The 20,976-nt window shown below is 41.7% G+C and overlaps 1 protein-coding gene across 1 annotated transcript in view; it reads left to right on the top strand.

Annotated features, from left to right (window-relative positions):
* Window positions 1-20,976, top strand: part of LOC137294006 (RNA polymerase II-associated protein 1-like) — a 67,273-nt gene that overhangs the window by 22,143 nt on the left and 24,154 nt on the right. Inside the window, exons 7-21 of the mRNA XM_067824919.1 lie at window positions 5,215-5,349; window positions 5,616-5,737; window positions 6,042-6,143; window positions 6,612-6,713; window positions 6,963-7,130; window positions 7,522-7,665; window positions 8,246-8,383; window positions 10,012-10,081; window positions 11,655-11,758; window positions 12,434-12,489; window positions 13,331-13,432; window positions 13,768-13,920; window positions 14,118-14,265; window positions 14,448-14,519; window positions 15,147-15,256. Coding sequence (XP_067681020.1) covers window positions 5,215-5,349; window positions 5,616-5,737; window positions 6,042-6,143; window positions 6,612-6,713; window positions 6,963-7,130; window positions 7,522-7,665; window positions 8,246-8,383; window positions 10,012-10,081; window positions 11,655-11,758; window positions 12,434-12,489; window positions 13,331-13,432; window positions 13,768-13,920; window positions 14,118-14,265; window positions 14,448-14,519; window positions 15,147-15,256 — 1,726 coding nt within the window. The remainder of the gene's footprint in view (window positions 1-5,214; window positions 5,350-5,615; window positions 5,738-6,041; window positions 6,144-6,611; window positions 6,714-6,962; window positions 7,131-7,521; window positions 7,666-8,245; window positions 8,384-10,011; window positions 10,082-11,654; window positions 11,759-12,433; window positions 12,490-13,330; window positions 13,433-13,767; window positions 13,921-14,117; window positions 14,266-14,447; window positions 14,520-15,146; window positions 15,257-20,976) is intronic.

Below are 20,976 nucleotides of genomic sequence, written 5' to 3'. Positions count from 1 at the left end.
TTTTTGTTGACACTGTATGTGCCACAAAATGCCAATAGAGCCGACATTGACACCAGCTGTGTAGCAGTATAGGACTCGCTACGGCGGCGATTTTGGGCGTGTATGGCGTGTAGACCAGGAGTAGAACTACCAGGATAACATTGCTTTAAATGCGCGATGCCTTTGTAATATGTTTTACACTTTTGACAAACGACCGAAATGTTTGTGGAAGGCATACTTGATGATAGTGCTGGGACACTTACTTTCTGGGAATGATTGGTCTGGATGTCACAGTCTTGGACAAATTAAGAAATAAACTGCTTATACGATATGTCTATTTAGGGAATAAACCTAGTAATGTTGAGTATCAGTTTGATAAAGTGAGCAACGTAAATGACTGAAAAATGCAGAAATTAAGAACAAACGAGAAGAAATAAAAGTAAAAGTTCACTTGCCAATAGTGATTGCCAGCGCTGACTGGTAGTGATCCACTAAGACACTTGGTCTGTGATGATGAAATTGCAGTGAAATGCATTCCCTTATATTACCATGTCGCGGTCAGACAACCAATGGGATGGCTTAGATGAAGTTCACGTGGCCAAGCCGGATGTTTCTACGGGGGAGGAGGAAACTGGAAATTGCCCATCTCCATTCCATGCGTGATGTCCATTTGGAGGGGCAAGAGCATGCCAAAAGGTGTGAATTGCACATGCCAAAGGAATTTTATACGCAAAGTTGAAGTCAGTGGGGCGACGAGGTTTAAAATCACAAAGTAGCGGCATGTCAAAAGGAAGTGACCCAAGCTGAGTGATTATAACCATAAGAGAGCAAGGCAGGTGACGAAATTACAATTGCTGATAAATAGCATCTCCAGGGTACGAAGATGTGAACACAGACGAGTGATATGCAGCTAATCACGTAGTAATTAAGTTTACAGGAAGGTAGAGAAGAACGTGTACTCGTAGTATATCCAATCAGTCCATGCGGACAGATCTGAAAGAAGTTATGAAAATAATGATGATAAGGAGTTGCGAACGCAACTCAGTAACTAAGTGGCCAGACAGAGGCGGCCTTTGTGATAAGTTACAGTTGTCAGAGCATGGCGCCATCTTGTCTGTTTGATGCGCGTCGTTACATAAGGGAACGTTTATTCGAATGCACAGTATACCTTGGCACATCCACATTGTCAAGGTATTACCGACCCCTTTTACACCATTGGTTTCTGATGCTGAAGTAACAGCTGAGGAAAGATGCGCGCCAGATCCCCAATTCTACCAGCTACACGCACAAGTACAGTTACATAATGCCGCGCATTCCTTGATTAAAAGACGTTCCTTGAATGCATATTATAACCTGGCATAGACGCACTTTCAAGGGCTTTCAGGTGCGTTTGAAACATTAAATGTTGGATGATTGATCGTGAAATTATAGGTGCCGTAACACTGACGGGAGACGTGCGCCAGACCCCCGACTTTACCCGCCATCAGCAGTTGCATAATGACGCGCATGGCTTGACTGTCTGAGGTGACACGAATATACGTCACACCTTGGCACAACCGCACTTTCAAGGGCTTTCCGATGCATTTTAAATCTTTCATTTTGGATGAAGGATAATGAAATAATAGCTGGCGGAAGGTACGCGCCAGATCTCCGTTTTTACCTACCAGTCGCACAAGAACAGTTACGTAATGACGCGCATTGCCTGATTATCTCATGTTCCTCGAACGCCCATTATAATTTGGCAGAGCCGCACTTTCAAGGGCTTTCAGATGCATGTTAAACATTAAATTTTGGATGGTGGATCGTGAAATTATAGCTGCCGTAACACTGACGAGAGACGAGCGCCGGATCCCCGACTACTTTACCCGCCATTGGCGCAAATGCATTTACATAATGGCGCGCATTGCTTGACTCTCAGACGCGACTCGAATGCACATTACACCTTGGCAGAACCGCACTTTCAAGGGCTTTCCACCACCGTAAAAGTTTATATATTAAGACCACAGGCGTTGCTTCTATGGCTTTATTCCAGTTCGTTGCAACTTTAGCTCTGTCACGTATATTGATTCCTGTGTAGAGCGAATGTCTAATGTTGCACACCAGCATGTTGCACATTTCCAGAATCCCACATGAATCCCCTTGCAAATGCTTTGTAGTTGTAAATATTAACGACGCCGGTATAGCCGGTGAACAGATTCATGTAAATTCCGCTAATCTATATCACCTGCGGTATTTGTTGCATTTCGCACATTAATACCCATGTAGCTCCACCACTAAATGCGCAACGTGTGCGTTTTATACACTGTCTGACACACGCTTTAACTGGCTTTCAAACGCAGTATAGAAATGCATTTTCTAAGGTGAATCGTAAGAGTGGTTGCCATTACATCATGACCGGACTATGGTGGCATGATGACTACTGTGATATAGAAGAATTGAAGTTCAACAAAATTACACAAACCATCATGTCGGAGATTCAATCTGGACTGGTTACCAGGGGCACCATTAGAATCACGTTTGCATTTTTGGAGAGAGCGTTGGATCGGGTTTCCAACCATGTATAACATGCATAGATATCACAAAGTAAAAGGCTTCCAAAATACAATGGCGCGAGCGACTTCCACCGGAGGCTGGGTGGAAGAAAAGTCTTCCACCGAGACTCCTGTGGAAGAAATTCAGAAGGCCTAAAATCACGGAAACCTTAATTGCTGGGCTATAAATTTGCCAAAAAAGAAACGGAAAAATTCTACGTGACGCGCAAGGGTCCCGCTATCCAATGACGTGCAGGATGCGCGTGTAAGGCGGCGAATGCAGCTCCCAAGGGAGCCGTGCTGCAATAGGTGATACAATCTGGGTGGCCTTTTACATAAACAAACAGGGGTCAATGAGATCGCCATCTCTTCTACACCTAACATTTCAACTCTTTGATCTAGTCGACAGTGTGAATCTCAAATTAAAGCATGTCACATACCAGGAGCCTGCAACATTATGGTGGATGCCATATCTCGTCCTCTTTGTCCATCACCAACAGAGTGAATGCTGCATTGGGAGGCATTTCAACTAATCAGCCAGACATTCGGATCGCAGCAAATGGAGTTATTTGCAACATGGTTCAACAAACAGACAACAACGTTTGTATCATCAGTACCGGATCCATTAGCCTGGGCAACAGACGCTCTGAGCATTCCTAATGCACAACTAAACACATTCGCTTTTCCCACCTCCAGTGATGCTACCAAAAGTCAATGAGAAAATTAAAGGCTCTTTGAAACACAGAGGGCAGCGAAAGCAGTTACTTTAGCCTTACAGAAATCCACTCGCACCCTTTATGATGACAAATGGAAGCGGTTTGAGACATACGCCAAGAAGAAAGGCTTCATAGTGAATATCTATATCTATCTATCTATCAGAATGTCTATGTCACCTACGACATTCCAGAGGTCTGAAAGTGATGTGTACGAGCCGCTTGATCGGACCTCAATTGAACTGCTAACTCAGAAGACGCTGTTTTTATTTGCCTTGGCTACAGCTGCACGAATGTCAGAAATTCATGCTCTAGACTTTAACCACCCAAGTTTTGATGCAAATGATCAACAGACTGCCCATCGGGGCTTACGATGGTATTTTATTGCGAAAAATCAATTGCCAGGTCAACCGGATAGACAATTTCATATACCGGCATTATCTTCACTCTTAGGACCGCAGGATACTCAAGATTTATCGTTATGTCCAGTCAGAGCATGTATTTAGAAGGCCACGTTTCAAGCAACACTATCTCAATGTGGATCAGAGCTGTTATATTCAGAGCTTATAAAGCAGCAAGATTCTCAGCGATTCTCGAATTTCACATACCGCCATTATCTTCAATCTTAAGACCACAGGATACTCAAGATTTATCATTATGTCCAGTCAGAGCTTTGAAGATATACATCACACGTACTAGTCTAGAAGTCTAGAAGGCAACGGTTCAAGCATCTGTTTATCCCTATTTCCACTGAGACACCTACGGAAGTATCCCGCAACACTATCTCAGCATGGTTCAGAGCTGTTATATTGAGGGCCTATAAAGCAGCAAGATTGGATCGTCAGCGAGCTTCCAACCCACACGAAGTTAGAGCCTTGGCCGCTACACTAGTGCTACATAGGAATTGTTTTCTATCAACTATAATGGAGGATTGCTTTTGGAAGTCAAACACAGTGTTTGCCAACAACCATTATCAACGAGATAGCGCCACGGAGGATGTCTCTGGCATTCATCAGTTTGGGCCACTAGTCGTTGATCAGCAACTAACAATTCCCCGAAGACATTGAGTTCACTCACTCGTTTTATCACGTGACTTGTGGAAGCCAGACGCTCTGCAGAGTATAATGGTGGAAGTTCCATGCATCTTAAACAGACTAGCATGAGTGATTTGGACCCGGTACTCTAAATGTTGGTACTTGTACACGAAGAAGGGTCGCAACTAATCTTGATTTCAATATCTCGACAATTAGTTGTATCAGAAACTAGCAGGACGCTAGTTACTTTCGATGTCACACATTCCAGTCACTGAAACCTTTGGCTGAAGACAAGTTCGACTGGATGTGATCCCTCCAGAATCTACAATGAATATTAGAAGAGCATTACCATATTATCGCCATTACAAGTTCCCGTTTGGGGGAAAAAATTATTGGACATAATTTTGACAGCCAGCCGGATCCAGCGTGGCTTGACCCACCGCCGTTTCCGTTGGATTCTGTAAGCAATTAGCATGAGTCAGTATTAGGAAAAATATGTAATTTTCTGAATAAAGTTGATATTTTATACTTATCCTGACTCATGGCAAATGCCCTCCAAACTGCCCCGCACAGGCATGCTGAATTCCTATATTCGCGTGTCGGGCAATATACAAGGAGAGAGTGGCAAGCATGGCCAGTCACATGACCAATGCGCGGGAAAGGGGAGACTACACATGGGTGAGTGTATTTTAAGTCCTCTTCTTTTAGAAGGGAACTTCAAGGGATTTCAGGTGTTCCACTACCTTCGCCAGGGAGATAAGCAATTAACATGAGTCAGGATAAGTGTAAAATATCAATTTTACTCAGAAAATTATATATTTAGTTGACTACTAATTTTGAATGTTGAAACTACTATTTGCAACACTTTGGAGTCGGCATCTCTGCCCATATAACTGAATTGCTTGTCAGAATACTTTACATACAGTTTTCTATGACAGTTAGGTTATTTTATTCCAGATCCAAAGCTGTTAGCCTTCCTGACTTCCAGAAAGACGATGAAGTCTGAGACAAAGTCTGAGATAAAGGAAATGGAGACAGAAACAAGTTTGAAGGAGAGAGTTGCTACTGGGAAGAAGATTTCAAAGAAAAAAGGTGTCTCTTTTCTTGTCCATTCTCTTGGTATTGTCTTTATCATGACATCTGCTAATGCAAGTGTGTAGTTAAGTGACTCATATCATTCTTTTATACCCCATCATGTGATACATTAGTACTCACACAATCAACATGTTCAATGTTGTCTGTCCAGGTCAAAGCAACCCAAATGTAGGATTGACTAACTGAATATTGTCTGTTTCTTCTCTCTAGGTCACAGCGAACCTGAAAAAAGATTGGCTTACTGAACATAATTTTTTCTTCAGGTGACAGTGACCTTGGGCTGCCTGTACAGCCTGAACCTACATGGGTACACATGGAAAAAGTGGAGTATGACAAGCTGGAGTGGATGAGGGACCTTCCCCCTCCTTGCACCGGAGATGCAAAGGTATACATCTGTAAACACTTGACAGTAAAACATGACTTAAAGGCAAAGCTGAGTTATGAGATGCAGTGTTTGATACATTGTTCTACATTTGTCAGATAATTTGATGAACCAGTTCTACATTAGCAAGGTAACATGTGTATTCAGTCATCTGCACATTTCAGATTATATATGGAGTCACAGTTATGGACTTGTTGTACCATGTTTTTGTGTTGTTTTTCATTTGCCATATGTCAGTATTATAGTATGATTTATGAGATCTCCAAACCAGGGCACTGGCTGACAAATCTTTATGAATGTATTGCAGAATGGCCTGCCAGCTCGATTTGATTTCCATGGCAACATTCTTCCAGCTGATTCTGATTTACCTGTCAATCAAGGTCTACATCACCATGGAAGTGAACCAGAGGTTGGTTTCTGGTTTGAAGATGATTTCTGATTGGTACATCAGTAGCCTTACATTAAAGAAACACATTCCCTTCCTGAATATGATAGTGAAGTCAGGACCACATAGTAATGTATCAATGTTTCCAGGCCAAGTACTCTAAAACTGGTTCTGTAAGCTTGGTCCATGGTCTTGCTTTTGCTAGAGTAGCACGGCATGGAGTATTCCGGAGATGACATCCTTACCTTGTCAGCTTACTGACAGGCTTAACCTCTTTGGCCAAGTGGACAAGGTGTCTGACTTAAGATCAGAAGGTGTGTGGTTTGAATCCCAGCATAGGACTGGGAAAGTTGGTGGACTAGCTCCATGTCATTGCTGTTGCTAGCACATGTTGTTATTAGCTGTGATAACTGGCTTTTCGTGCTGGCTTTTGCTCTGTCTATTTCCTGTTGCTTGCACTGTTAACTGGCCCCAGATACTTGCTGTTACTAGCGAGCTGGTTACACCCTAGAGGAGATGTTCCAGCTGGCCCGGAGCTCCAACATTCAGCAGAGGACACTAGCACTGCAGGTGCTTGCTTGGGTAATATACAAGGTGAGACTCTCATCAGGATTCTCGCAGACTGAATACATCTCTGACAGATTCATGTTGTCTGGCATTGTTAGATTTTGACCTTTATTCACTGTATTTCTCACTTTAATACTACTAGTTGGTGACAGTGTATATTACAGTGTAATCATCTGTGGTAGTGATCTGCCTGTCATGACCAGTTTTATTAAGCAGATCTGTTGTTGCGATCTACATGTTATTGACAGTTTCATGTGTGCTGACCTCCATGTGCAGGCCAAGAGAGGAGCATATCGAGATGTTGTTCAGTCCCCAATCGTGCCAGCTGTTTTGGAGTCTGGAGTGGTGTTCCTGTTCCGCTGGGCTTTAGATGACACTGTTGACGCTGTTCTTGCTGCTGCTGTTGCTGCCATGCATGCCCTCATCTGTAATCCAGCAGATCAGGTATGTTTCTCAACTGGTGTGATTAGAATTGTCCCTAAGTGTCCATGCTGTCATCTGGTAGACTTCACATATGGGGAGTTTGCGACAGGACTGACTAATGGTTGCTGGTTTCATGCTTCTGATCTGCCTTTATCAAGTGACATAAACAGAGGAGATATGACTTAGGCAATAACTGGAACACAAGATAGGTATTCACAAGAAGTAAACAAATCTGTTTGTGTCCATGCAACTTTATGACATTTATACTTGCTTACTTAGGACAGGATCCTTGTCTGATTATGACTGACCTTATATAAATGTATTGAAAATGTCATTGTTTACTGTCACTGTGACAGTTTGATTCTTGTACTGAGTGACATCGTATGGTGACAACCTTTCTCACTGCTTCCAGGAGTGCCTGGACATATGCTTCAGCTGGTTTCAAGGTCATGTGATGCCAGGTCAGTGTCCGGTTACCATGGAGAGTGAGCGCCAGGATGGTGAAGAGCCAGTTGAGGAGACGGATGCTGAAGTTGCCAAGAGAGACGTTGTTTTGGTAAGATACTGTATGTCTTTATTACTGGAGATGCTGTGACAGGACATGATGTGTTAGTGTCACTGAAATCATGTCCAAACGTCCTGATTTTGTGGAATTGAAGGGTATATACTTCTGCACACCTTTTGTACATGACCCGTGAAGATCTGGTGTAGAATAGGTCTTATGCAACCCATGTTTGCCACAACAGACAGAGGCAACTTAAATGAACAGGTGATCAGGTTTGCTGACTTCGATGCTCATGCTGCTGACCACTGGCTTGGCTTATCCAGACTCGATTATTTACAAACCAGTGCCATATAGCTGGATTATTGCTGAGTGCAGCGTAAAACAAAACTCACTCGCTCGCTCACTGACTGTTGTACATGATATGTCAATATGAGAAATACTGACTATTCATTGTCTGTTTTTTGCCAGGTGTCTGTTAACATCAAGTGTTAATTATAGGGCTTGTGTCTGTGTGAGCCTGGTGATGTTCACTGAACACCAGGTATTAGATGCAGCACATGTTTTGTGTGAGAATGTTGATATACCCCTGATGTGTTTGATGTGTGTATTGAACACCAGGTGTTTGTTGCAGGGCCTGGTGTCCCGAATGGTTCTGCTCCAGCGACTGCGGCATATACTGGAGATTCGGAAGCCACAAGCTGTGACTGTGATACAGGTGCTGGACATGCTGACCAAGGCAGCCCAACACTCCCCAGGCCTGGCGTACAAGGTACAGAGACTCACCTACTGAGTACTCCACAAGTCTAGTTTATCAAGGATTCCAAACTGATGGAATATTACTCAAAATGGATTCCTGTGATACTCCTATTTTCATTAATTTTTTTATTTACCTTAGGCATATTACCTCAAGCTTCACTAAAAAGATATCAGGCATTCTTTGATTCTCCATTCTACTAGAATGGCTGGTTTGTGAGCTGTACAGGAACAGAAGTGACGAGATCCCCCACTTGCACAAGCGTGATCTATCCAAAAATCACTTTTACCTCAAGACTGCTGCTTGCCAGACATTTTTGATTTTGCTAAGCAACACTCTACTTTATCTATTAAGATCACATTTGTGTTTGGTAGGTATGTGTTATCTGTCATCTTGGTGATTGAAGAAGAAATGTATGAGAAAGTGTACCTACCTGGCTGCCTCATGTCTCTCACTTTGATGTGGTCTGTGTTCCCAGATTGCAAGTGTCACTTTGGTTGTCATGGTTGGTGTTTTGTGTTCCTTTGTGTCCATTCCACCATAATATCCACGCTTGACTTTGCATAATGTGTTAATATTTTCCACATTTTGCTTATTTCTTATGCTCTTTTTAGCACAGTGGTGCAGCCATTTTGGTTGTTTTCGCTTTACTGTCCCACCCAGTGGGGCATGCCCAGTTTTGCTGCAGGGGTGTTTCCATTTTCTCTGCAGTTTTTTTCTGTGACTTTTAGTGTTTTTTCATGCTTTGCCCTGTTTTTGTGTGTTACAGCTTTAGTGTGCATGACCTCCCGATTCTGTTGTATCTGCATAATGCTGAAATCAGCAAAGGATCCTCACCTGTGGTGTCCAGGGTGTGCAACAGTGCCTTGTACTCTCTCTCTAAGCATGGTGTCCCTGGAACATTTATGCACAAAGCTTGCGTTCAGGGTCTGGCTGGCAAGCCTCAATCTCCAGGATGCCTATCTATATATGCGGATCTACCTTTGTAGCAAGTGCCTGAGATTCATCTTCTGTGGGACCCACTACCAGTGGAAGGTGCTTCGATATGAGATTTCTACGGCCCTGTGGTTTTTCATGTGGATTACCTGTCCGATCACCCGGTTCTTACATCTCAGGAGCAGTGAGTTCGATCCACATATAGACAATGGCCTGGTGAACCACCTAGATCCTCTGTTGCTATGCAAACAGATGGATTTTGCCATTAGTCTTTTGGAGCAGCTGGGTTGGATTATCAATACCGACCTGGAGCCTTCTCAAGAGTTGACTTTCATTGGAGGCTTGTTTCTGACCAACTGCGACCTTATAAGGATTCCCCAGGGAATGATGGTTAAAGATTATCAACTTCGCCAACAGAGGCCTGTCCCAGCCACTGGCTGGTTGGGAATGGCAATCCCTATTATGTCTCCTCACCTCAGCCCAGGACCTGATGCTCAGAGGGCATCTAATGCTCAGGCCATTACAGGGCTTCCTCCCACCATATATCCAGGCAGATAACCTTCTGCATGAGCGTTGCCAAGGTTATTGCTCGTGCTCATCGTGTATCCACAAGATCGCTCTATGATCTATGATTTTGTAAAAATCACCTATTTTTGTCTGTTGCATTTTGGACACGACATATTGCAACATATTTTGTTTTTTACTAGATTGTACATTGTCCAAGGCTGCTGGATGTGGTGTTTCAAGAATTCTTGCCCACAGCTTGGGATCCTCAAGGTGAGCAACGTAACACTATGGTGTATGCTTGCTTCTGATTATGGAAAAAGTCAGGCCACACTTTCTTACTGTGTTCTTAAACTGTTTAGGAGGAAACTCATTTCACTTTATGTCAAAACAACATGGCAGTTGATCAATACTTTTCAACATGTGTTACGGTTGAGAAGCAGCCTTTTTATATATATTCCGTCATTTCCCGAAGGTTCGGGCACATCCGACCATCACCAACACTGTAGAAATCTCTAGCAGTCTCCTGGAAGTAACAAATAGTAAACCAGGAACAGATAATTTCCAGAAAACCAGAATCCTGAAAGTGTTGACCATCTATTATACGAAATGTGACCCATCGAGAATATTATTCACAACACTAAATGTTGTGACCCAATAATAATTATTACTTAATAACAAAAATATAGAGAAAATAAACACTTGTACCACATGTTAATATTTGATATCCTCTGGTTATGTTAAATGAACAGACGTCATGTTTAAAAAAGTCATCTGCTTGTTTTCATTGGCACTTTATGTATGTTAGGTAGCCAAGCATTTACTTGTCATACTAAGATACTGGGTCTGATGTCACCTGTGAGTACATTCCTTAAGTCCTGCATCATTTTGCTGGGGAAAACATGAAGCCCTCGGAGTCCATGACACTTATTACATGTCTCTGTCAGGTTCCTAAACTGATGGTAGGTGATGCTGATGTTCTCAAGCTTGTCTGCCTGTGTGTGATATATTGCTGCTCTGTTTTACATTGCCAGACTCTAAAGCCCAGCTGTCCAGTGTGTGATATACTGCTGCTCTGTTTTACATTGCCAGACTCTAAAGCCCAGCTGTCCAGTGTGTGATATACTGCTGCTCTGTTTTACATTGCCAGACTCTAATGCCCAGCTGTCCAGTGTGTGATATATTACTGCTCTGTTTTACATTGCCAGACTCTAATGCCCAGCTGTCCAGTGTGTGATATACTGCTGCTCTGTTTTACATTGCCAGACTCTAATGCCCAGCTGTCCAGTGTGTGATATACTGCTGCTCTGTTTTACATTGCCAGACTCTAATGCCCAGCTGTCCAGTGTGTGATATACTGCTGCTCTGTTTTACATTGCCAGACTCTAATGCCCAGCTGTCCAGTGTGTGATATACTGCTGCTCTGTTTTACATTGCCAGACTCTAATGCCCAGCTGTCCAGTGTGTGATATACTGCTGCTCTGTTTTACATTGCCAGACTCTAACGCCCAGCTGTCCAGTGTGTGATATACTGCTGCTCTGTTTTACATTGCCAGACTCTAATGCCCAGCTGTCCTGTGTGTGATATACTGCTGCTCTGTTTTACATTGCCAGACTCTAATGTCCAGCTGTCCAGTGTGTGATATACTGCTGCTCTGTTTTACATTGCCTGACTCTAATGCCCAGCTGTCCTGTGTGTGATATACTGCTGCTCTGTTTTACATTGCCAGACTCTAATGCCCAGCTGTCCAGTGTGTGATATACTGCTGCTCTGTTTTACATTGCCAGACTCTAATGCCCAGCTGTCCAGTGTGTGATATACTGCTGCTCTGTTTTACATTGCCAGACTCTAACGCCCAGCTGTCCAGTGTGTATGGCTTTCCGCTGCCTGCAGCTCTGAGATTGGTGGCGGCACTGTGCCAGGCTGGCCGGAACATGACGGCTCATATGGTAACATACCTTCACAGCTCAGAGGAACTTCCTATAATTTTCTAAAATATGTCACTATATGCCTGGATAATTGCTAAGCACCTTTTTCTATGTTTCTATGTAGAATAAAAATATTTGAAAATGGTAACTATGGTCTGTTTTAGAAGTCGCTCATTGACAAACTTAGTAATGTCATCTATTATTAAATTTGAAGAACACCTATTTCGCATTCATTTTTCTATCAAAATGTCCTATGGAAGCCTGAGTCATTGCCTGGAAGATGTTTAATTTGATGTTTAGACTCAACACTACAGTCCATATGAGTCAAAATCTCCCCAATGAATTGCACTCTAACTATAAATCAAATATTCGTAAATGACTTGAACTATTGCCAAAGTAAATAGGGAAAACACACCAACTCTTCAGAAATAAAATTAACAAACCCTTGTCACAAATCTTACAGTATCGAATGAATGTAATGATGGTTTGTTAAACAACTTTTATGTTTTGTTGACAAAACTTATAACAAAATTCTGGAGAATTTGTGTGTTTTTCCTGTTTGCTTTGGCGTTAGTTTGAGTCATTTATGAATATTTGATTTCGATTTCTTTGGGAAGGTTTTTGACTCAAATGGACTCTACATGATGGCTAATTGAGCAGCAAATGAAAAACATTGACTCTTTTCTCTTATTTCAGATATCAAAATATAAACTGCAGAACATAATAATGAGATATATGGCAGTGAAAACAAGGTAATTTCCTATCTGTCACAAATGACTCTAAGATGACAGCTTAGTACAGCCATAGTACCTGTTGTCTAAATCTTGGGTTACCTCCCCTGACTATGTGAACATTAGTTTTGAGTACCAGCAAATCAGCATTTTCTGAGCAGGAATTTCTGCATCCTTGATGTCTCCATGATTTACGTTCTGATAAATCTCCACTACACCCTAATTGCATCTACGGCTCGGATGGAATGTTTTATTACCACCCTTTGCTAGCTCTGCATCCTCACTGTAGCCAATCAGAAGACCTGCTTCGATTTCCCACATCGGGATAATGTGTGAAGCCCGTTTGTGACCCCCCTGCTGTGGCATTACTGGGATATTGCTTAATGCAGTGTAAAACTAGACTCACTCAACAGGACCAGGGAAGGTGACAATGGGTTGTCAGTCTGGTGGTTGAAATATCTGCTGGTCATGTCAAACACCTGGATTTGATTCCCCTCATTACTACAGCGGGTGAAGTCGATACCCTCTGTCCAGAATTCATATGGCTTGAGTATTACCTCCAACAATGTAAAATCACACTCCTGACTCATTCATGATTTAGAATATCTGATGTTGTCTGTGTCTGTATCTGTTGTTGTGTTCGTGCTTCATCCACAGAGTCTGTGACTAAGCAATCTGTTGTCTGTCAGTATCTGTTGTCTGTTGTGCTCATGTCTCATCCACAAAGCCTGTTACAGAGTGTGTGTAGTCTGTTTGTGTTCTTATCCTGTCCACAAAAGCCTGTTACAGAGTGTGTGTTGTCTGTTTGTGTTCTTATCCTGTCCACAAAAGCCTGTTGCAGAGTGTGTGTTGTCTGTTCCAGTGATCTCCAGCTGCCAAGGGATGAAGCTGAAATGTTGCAGACCCTGAGTTTCCGTGTGTGGAAGATCTGTCTGTCCTATGGTCTTGCCACACAGACATATCTGTAAGACTGAAGTTTTCAACAGACAAGTAACTTGTGAAAATATAGACCGGAACTTATCTTCAAATTAAGTTTGGGATAAAGTATCTAACTATACATGGGAAATAACAGTGTAAGGACATGTTTTTCAGTGTTATGCCTCAAGTCATTATGTTTTCATATGATAAAGGGGCTGAACTATTTTTTGTTCTGTTTAATCAAGGTAACTGTGCTGTAAATTCCTTTTTGACATCTGAAAATGGGTTACATATAAACATGTACCCAGTTGTAAGCTTTTCATTGTGATTGACTATTGTACGCTAAAATATATGAATCTGTCACTGATACACTTTATCCAGAGACCTCTATTCCACCCTGGTGGCTTACATTCAGTCTGCTCTTGACCCGGGACGACCCAGTAGGAAACAGATGGAGGCAGCCATGTTGTCTTGCTGTGAGACTGTTGTCAGTGTCGCTGGTTCTGTTAAGCCATCTACTGGTTTTGTCAGGAGGTAAGCCATATGGTTCTATGTACATGTGTGTTTCAAAATCTGTCTGTGCATAAAGTTGTTTGTTCTGTAATAATCCAGCTGTGAGACAGCTTCCTAAAAGTGATTATGTGTTAACGATATGCTAACCTAACATATGATTACAGCAAGTGTGAGCTAAAAGAGTTAATCATCAATGAGAACATAACTGATCATTGCAGCCATGATGGCAGTGCCATGGAGACTGAGGGTAGTGAGGAAGTTGTCTCCCCTGATGTGAACTGGAGCCATGTGGCTGGATTGTACCAACCGATAACCAGCTGTGTGCAGAGTGTACTCGAAGACATCAAAGACAATTATCAGATTAAGGTACATGCGTCTTATTATCTAAAACATGTTACCAGAGATAATATGCTTTTGTGTGCATGACTGCGAAAAACATATGCTTTAAGAGCTATGTGTGTTTGATATATTTCATTAAAATGTCAAAAAAGATATGTTTTTTGCTTTGTATAATCATGTCTTTAAATTAGTAGAGCATATATTTTCAGAAATGTGACCTTCACTTTGCAACCTCTTGTGTCAGCTTCCTTGCCACATTCTACCAACAGTTACAGAAACAGGTAACACCCAGCTGATCTACTTATACTTGCTCTAAAACACTGAAACAGTGATAGAGGTAAGTAATGCCATAAATAAAATATCCCACTTATCTATGCTGTTCATAAATACTGATGGGGTGCAGGGTTAGATTAGGTGAAACCTAGCTTGTAAAAGATGTAAAAAATATTTCATTAAGCCTTCTATTGAAATGTATCTTCAAAGTAAAACTAGGCTTTCCCCAATCTAGAAACAGAACAGTTCTCAGAATGTATCTCTCACTCAGAATTAATTGTTTTGGCTCCAGACATTACTGAGTCTTTGTTTCTCGCAATTTGAATAAACAGTGAGTTAGTTATCAGTTACATTGTTTTTTTTTGTCATTTGAAACGTGCACATCTGATCTTAGTAGGTGGCCCACATTTTGAAATGTTATAATCCAGTTGGCCCACTTTAACTAAATTCTAGATGCAAACTTCTACTTTTGGAATGCATGAGAAACATTTTGTGTCCTGAGGTTCTGTTGTTAATTTGGGGTGAAAATTCTGGCCAAAGATGTACAACTTTTGTAGCTTTACCACATACTGACCAATGCTTTGACATGTGGTTGGAAAGGCTAGGTGTTAGCCACTGACTGATGTGTGTTCCAGCCTACGTATAGCCCAGTCCAGTGTCTGCAGGAGGTGGAGGACTTCTGTTGCATGACTCTACTCCCTTTCTGGAAGTCTCTTGGTTTGAAAACAGTCCTCAGAAGCTTAAGGTAATCTTGTGTATAATGCCATTGCTGACACCCATGAATCTGTCCAGAGGATTTATACTTCAAAAGCTTCTGCTGGGTTCAGTGTCTGTCACCCATGGATAGGTCAGCAGGATTTAATCTTTCTTAACTTTACATTCTTTCTGTCATTGTAAATTGTCTGTAACATTGTCTCACTAATGCCAAATCCTGCATTATGGCTCTCATTAAATAACAAAATCTGAAGAATTTTCAACAGATGTCCTTTTCAGTGTCAACTGTCCATATCAGTTGAGCAACTAGAATTATCTTGCATCCGGAACCTGTTGTACATAGCAACGGTGGGAAGCCAGTCTTTCAGATGTGCCTGTGATGATCAATGTTACAATAGCTCTTCAGCAACCCATGCTTGCCATAAAAGGCGGCTATGCTTGTCGTAATAGGCGACTAATGGGATTGGGTGGTCAGACTTGCTGACTTGGTTTGACACATGTCATTGGTTCCCTATTGTGCAGACTGATGCTATTACTGTTGATCAGTGGATTGTCTGGCCCAGACTCGATTATTTTCCAACCGCCACCATATAGCTGGAATATTGCTGAGTGGGGCATAAAACTAAACTCACTCACTCTTTCTACAGGGTTCAGTGTCTTATTAAGAGATCATTTCAAGTTTGTGGTAGTGGTTTTTCCTTGACTGAATTTTTCAATCTCTTGAAAAGAAATAGTAAATTGAACCATAGTTTGTGAAGGTATATCTGTTGCCATGCAAAAACTAGATAGATACCAAATATGTTGTGGATGAATAAAAACATAGGAAAGTAAGAGAATGATAACAAGTATAAACTATTTCTAAAGCTTAGAACCCCCAACAACCAAGTGATTGGCCAGGAGGTATTGTTGCTGACTTACGGCTTGGTCATAATGCCTGGTTGTAACCTGCACTGGACATAAGATTACGTTAAATTGTCAGTCAGTGGCAGGGTGACTAGGTTCATCTGCTGTCAACTGTGCTTTGTGGGAATATATTCAAAACTTCACAATGATCCCATACCAACACTTCCTGTGATTAAAAGGGCTTCTGCAAATGATAATGTTCTGAAAAATTGCATTATTATTAAAGCCAAAATGGGTAGAATTTGTGATTAAAAGGAAACAAATAACGGTATTGGTTTAGGAGCATTTACTGCAAACAGCAATAAATGGAGACCACTAACAAATTTTTTTTACAAATATGGAAATCTCATAGAACAAAACAGATGTCACTATTTAGAGTGACGACGTTCGACCTTGACCTTTACCCTTACTATTAGAGTTAGAGTTCCAGTCGATTTTTTTTGTTGCATGTTGTAATTTATAATTATTATGGCTGGTAAAAAGAAGAAAGTGCTTAATGGCACAGGTACATGTGATGACTGTGAGTCAGACACAACGTCTATATCTAAGTTCAACCAAGACGTAGGTGATTGAGCATCAAAAGTTGAGCTTCTTATCACATCACCTAACAACAGGCATGACAATGGCCAGTCATCAAGCAGCTTGGGGGCATTATCAGGTAACAGTGACCCTCACTGTCTGATGACATGCTGGCATTGTAATGGTAAAATTATCAGGTAACAGTGACCCTCACTGTCTGATGACATGCTGGCATTGTAATGGTAAAATTATCAGGTAACAGTGACCCTCACTGTCTGATGACATGCTGGCATTGTAATGGTAAAATTATCAGGTAACAGTGACCCTCACTGTCTGATGACACGCTGGCATTGTAATGGTAAAATTATCAGGTAACAGTGACCCTCACTGTCTGATGACACGCTGGCATTGTAATGGTAAAATTATCAGGTAACAGTGACCCTCACTGTCTGATGACACGCTGGCATTGTAATGGTAAAATTATCAGGTAACAGTGACCCTCACTGTCTGATGACACGCTGGCATTGTAATGGTAAAATTATCAGGTAACAGTGACCCTCACTGTCTGATGACACGCTGGCATTGTAATGGTAAAATTATCAGGTAACAGTGACCCTCACTGTCTGATGACATGCTGGCATTGTAATGGTAAAATTATCAGGTAACAGTGACCCTCACTGTCTGATGACATGCTGGCATTGTAATGGTAAAATTATCAGGTAACAGTGACCCTCACGGTCTGATGACATGCTGGCATTGTAATGGTAAAATTATCAGGTAACAGTGACCCTCACTGTCTGATGACATGCTGGCATTGTAATGGTAAAATTATCAGGTAACAGTGACCCTCACTGTCTGATGACATGCTGGCATTGTAATGGTAAAATTATCAGGTAACAGTGACCCTCACTGTCTGATGACACGCTGGCATTGTAATGGTAAAATTATCAGGTAACAGTGACCCTCACTGTCTGATGACACGCTGGCATTGTAATGGTAAAATTATCAGGTAACAGTGACCCTCACTGTCTGATGACACGCTGGCATTGTAATGGTAAAATTATCAGGTAACAGTGACCCTCACTGTCTGATGACACGCTGGCATTGTAATGGTAAAATTATCAGGTAACAGTGACCCTCACTGTCTGATGACACGCTGGCATTGTAATGGTAAAATTATCAGGTAACAGTGACCCTCACTGTCTGATGACACGCTGGCATTGTAATGGTAAAATTATCAGGTAACAGTGACCCTCACTGTCTGATGACATGCTGGCATTGTAATGGTAAAATTATCAGGTAACAGTGACCCTCACTGTCTGATGACATGCTGGCATTGTAATGGTAAAATTATCAGGTAACAGTGACCCTCACGGTCTGATGACATGCTGGCATTGTAATGGTAAAATTATCAGGTAACAGTGACCCTCACTGTCTGATGACATGCTGGCATTGTAATGGTAAAATTATCAGGTAACAGTGACCCTCACTGTCTGATGACATGCTGGCATTGAAATGGTAAAATTATCAGGTAACAATGACCCTCACTGTCTGATGACATGCTGGCATTGTAATGGTAAAATTATCAGGTAACAGTGACCCTCACTGTCTGATGACATGCTGGCATTGTAATGGTAAAATTATCAGGTAACAGTGACCCTCACTGTCTGATGACATGCTGGCATTGTAATGGTAAAATTATCAGGTAACAGTGACCCTCACTGTCTGATGACATGCTGGCATTGTAATGGTAAAATTATCAGGTAACAATGACCCTCACTGTCTGATGACATGCTGGCATTGTAATGGTAAAATTATCAGGTAACAATGACCCTCACTGTCTGATGACATGCTGGCATTGTAATGGTAAAATTATCAGGTAACAGTGACCCTCACTGTCTGATGACATGCTGGCATTGTAATGGTAAAATTATCAGGTAACAGTGACCCTCACTGTCTGATGACATGCTGGCATTGTAATGGTAAAATTATCAGGTAACAGTGACCCTCACTGTCTGATGACATGCTGGCATTGTAATGGTAAAATTATCAGGTAACAGTGACCCTCACTGTCTGATGACATGCTGGCATTGTAATGGTAAAATTATCAGGTAACAGTGACCCTCACTGTCTGATGACATGCTGGCATTGTAATGGTAAAATTATCAGGTAACAGTGACCCTCACTGTCTGATGACATGCTGGCATTGTAATGGTAAAATTATCAGGTAACAATGACCCTCACTGTCTGATGACATGCTGGCATTGTAATGGTAAAATTATCAGGTAACAGTGACCCTCACTGTCTGATGACATGCTGGCATTGTAATGGTAAAATTATCAGGTAACAGTGACCCTCACTGTCTGATGACATGCTGGCATTGTAATGGTAAAATTATCAGGTAACAGTGACCCTCACTGTCTGATGACATGCTGGCATTGTAATGGTAAAATTATCAGGTAACAGTGACCCTCACTGTCTGATGACATGCTGGCATTGTAATGGTAAAATTATCAGGTAACAGTGACCCTCACTGTCTGATGACATGCTGGCATTGTAATGGTAAAATTATCAGGTAACAGTGACCCTCACTGTCTGATGACATGCTGGCATTGTAATGGTAAAATTATCAGGTAACAGTGACCCTCACTGTCTGATGACATGCTGGCATTGTAATGGTAAAATTATCAGGTAACAGTGACCCTCACTGTCTGATGACATGCTGGCATTGAAATGGTAAAATTATCAGGTAACAGTGACCCTCACTGTCTGATGACATGCTGGCATTGTAATGGTAAAATTATCAGGTAACAGTGACCCTCACTGTCTGATGACATGCTGGCATTGTAATGGTAAAATTATCAGGTAACAGTGACCCTCACTGTCTGATGACATGCTGGCATTGTAATGGTAAAATTATCAGGTAACAGTGACCCTCACTGTCTGATGACATGCTGGCATTGTAATGGTAAAATTATCAGGTAACAATGACCCTCACTGTCTGATGACATGCTGGCATTGTAATGGTAAAATTATCAGGTAACAATGACCCTCACTGTCTGATGACATGCTGGCATTGTAATGGTAAAATTATCAGGTAACAGTGACCCTCACTGTCTGATGACATGCTGGCATTGTAATGGTAAAATTATCAGGTAACAGTGACCCTCACTGTCTGATGACATGCTGGCATTGTAATGGTAAAATTATCAGGTAACAGTGACCCTCACTGTCTGATGACATGCTGGCATTGTAATGGTAAAATTATCAGGTAACAGTGACCCTCACTGTCTGATGACATGCTGGCATTGTAATGGTAAAATTATCAGGTAACAGTGACCCTCACTGTCTGATGACATGCTGGCATTGTAATGGTAAAATTATCAGGTAACAGTGACCCTCACTGTCTGATGACATGCTGGCATTGTAATGGTAAAATTATCAGGTAACAGTGACCCTCACTGTCTGATGACATGCTGGCATTGTAATGGTAAAATTATCAGGTAACAGTGACCCTCACTGTCTGATGACATGCTGGCATTGTAATGGTAAAATTATCAGGTAACAGTGACCCTCACTGTCTGATGACATGCTGGCATTGTAATGGTAAAATTATCAGGTAACAGTGACCCTCACTGTCTGATGACATGCTGGCATTGTAATGGTAAAATTATCAGGTAACAGTGACCCTCACTGTCTGATGACATGCTGGCATTGTAATGGTAAAATTATCAGGTAACAGTGACCCTCACTGTCTGATGACATGCTGGCATTGTAATGGTAAAATTATCAGGTAACAGTGACCCTCACTGTCTGATGACATGCTGGCATTGTAATGGTAAAATTATCAGGTAACAGTGACCCTCACTGTCTGATGACATGCTGGCATTGTAATGGTAAAATTATCAGGTAACAATGACCCTCACTGTCTGATGACATGCTGGCATTGTAATGGTAAATTATCAGGTAACAGTGACCCTCACTGTCTGATGACATGCTGGCATTGTAATGGTAAAATTATCAGGTAACAGTGACCCTCACTGTCTGATGACATGCTGGCATTGTAATGGTAAAATTATCAGGTAACAGTGACCCTCACTGTCTGATGACATGCTGGCATTGTAATGGTAAAATTATCAGGTAACAATGACCCTCACTGTCTGATGACATGCTGGCATTGTAATGGTAAAATTATCAGGTAACAGTGACCCTCACTGTCTGATGACATGCTGGCATTGTAATGGTAAAATTATCAGGTAACAGTGACCCTCACTGTCTGATGACATGCTGGCATTGTAATGGTAAAATTATCAGGTAACAGTGACCCTC

The sequence above is a fragment of the Haliotis asinina genome, chromosome 8, assembly GCF_037392515.1.
Source record: "Haliotis asinina isolate JCU_RB_2024 chromosome 8, JCU_Hal_asi_v2, whole genome shotgun sequence".
NCBI classification, from domain to species: Eukaryota; Metazoa; Mollusca; class Gastropoda; order Lepetellida; family Haliotidae; genus Haliotis; species Haliotis asinina.
Note: the sequence above shows the minus strand (reverse complement) of the source record. Positions and strands in the feature narration are given on the sequence as shown.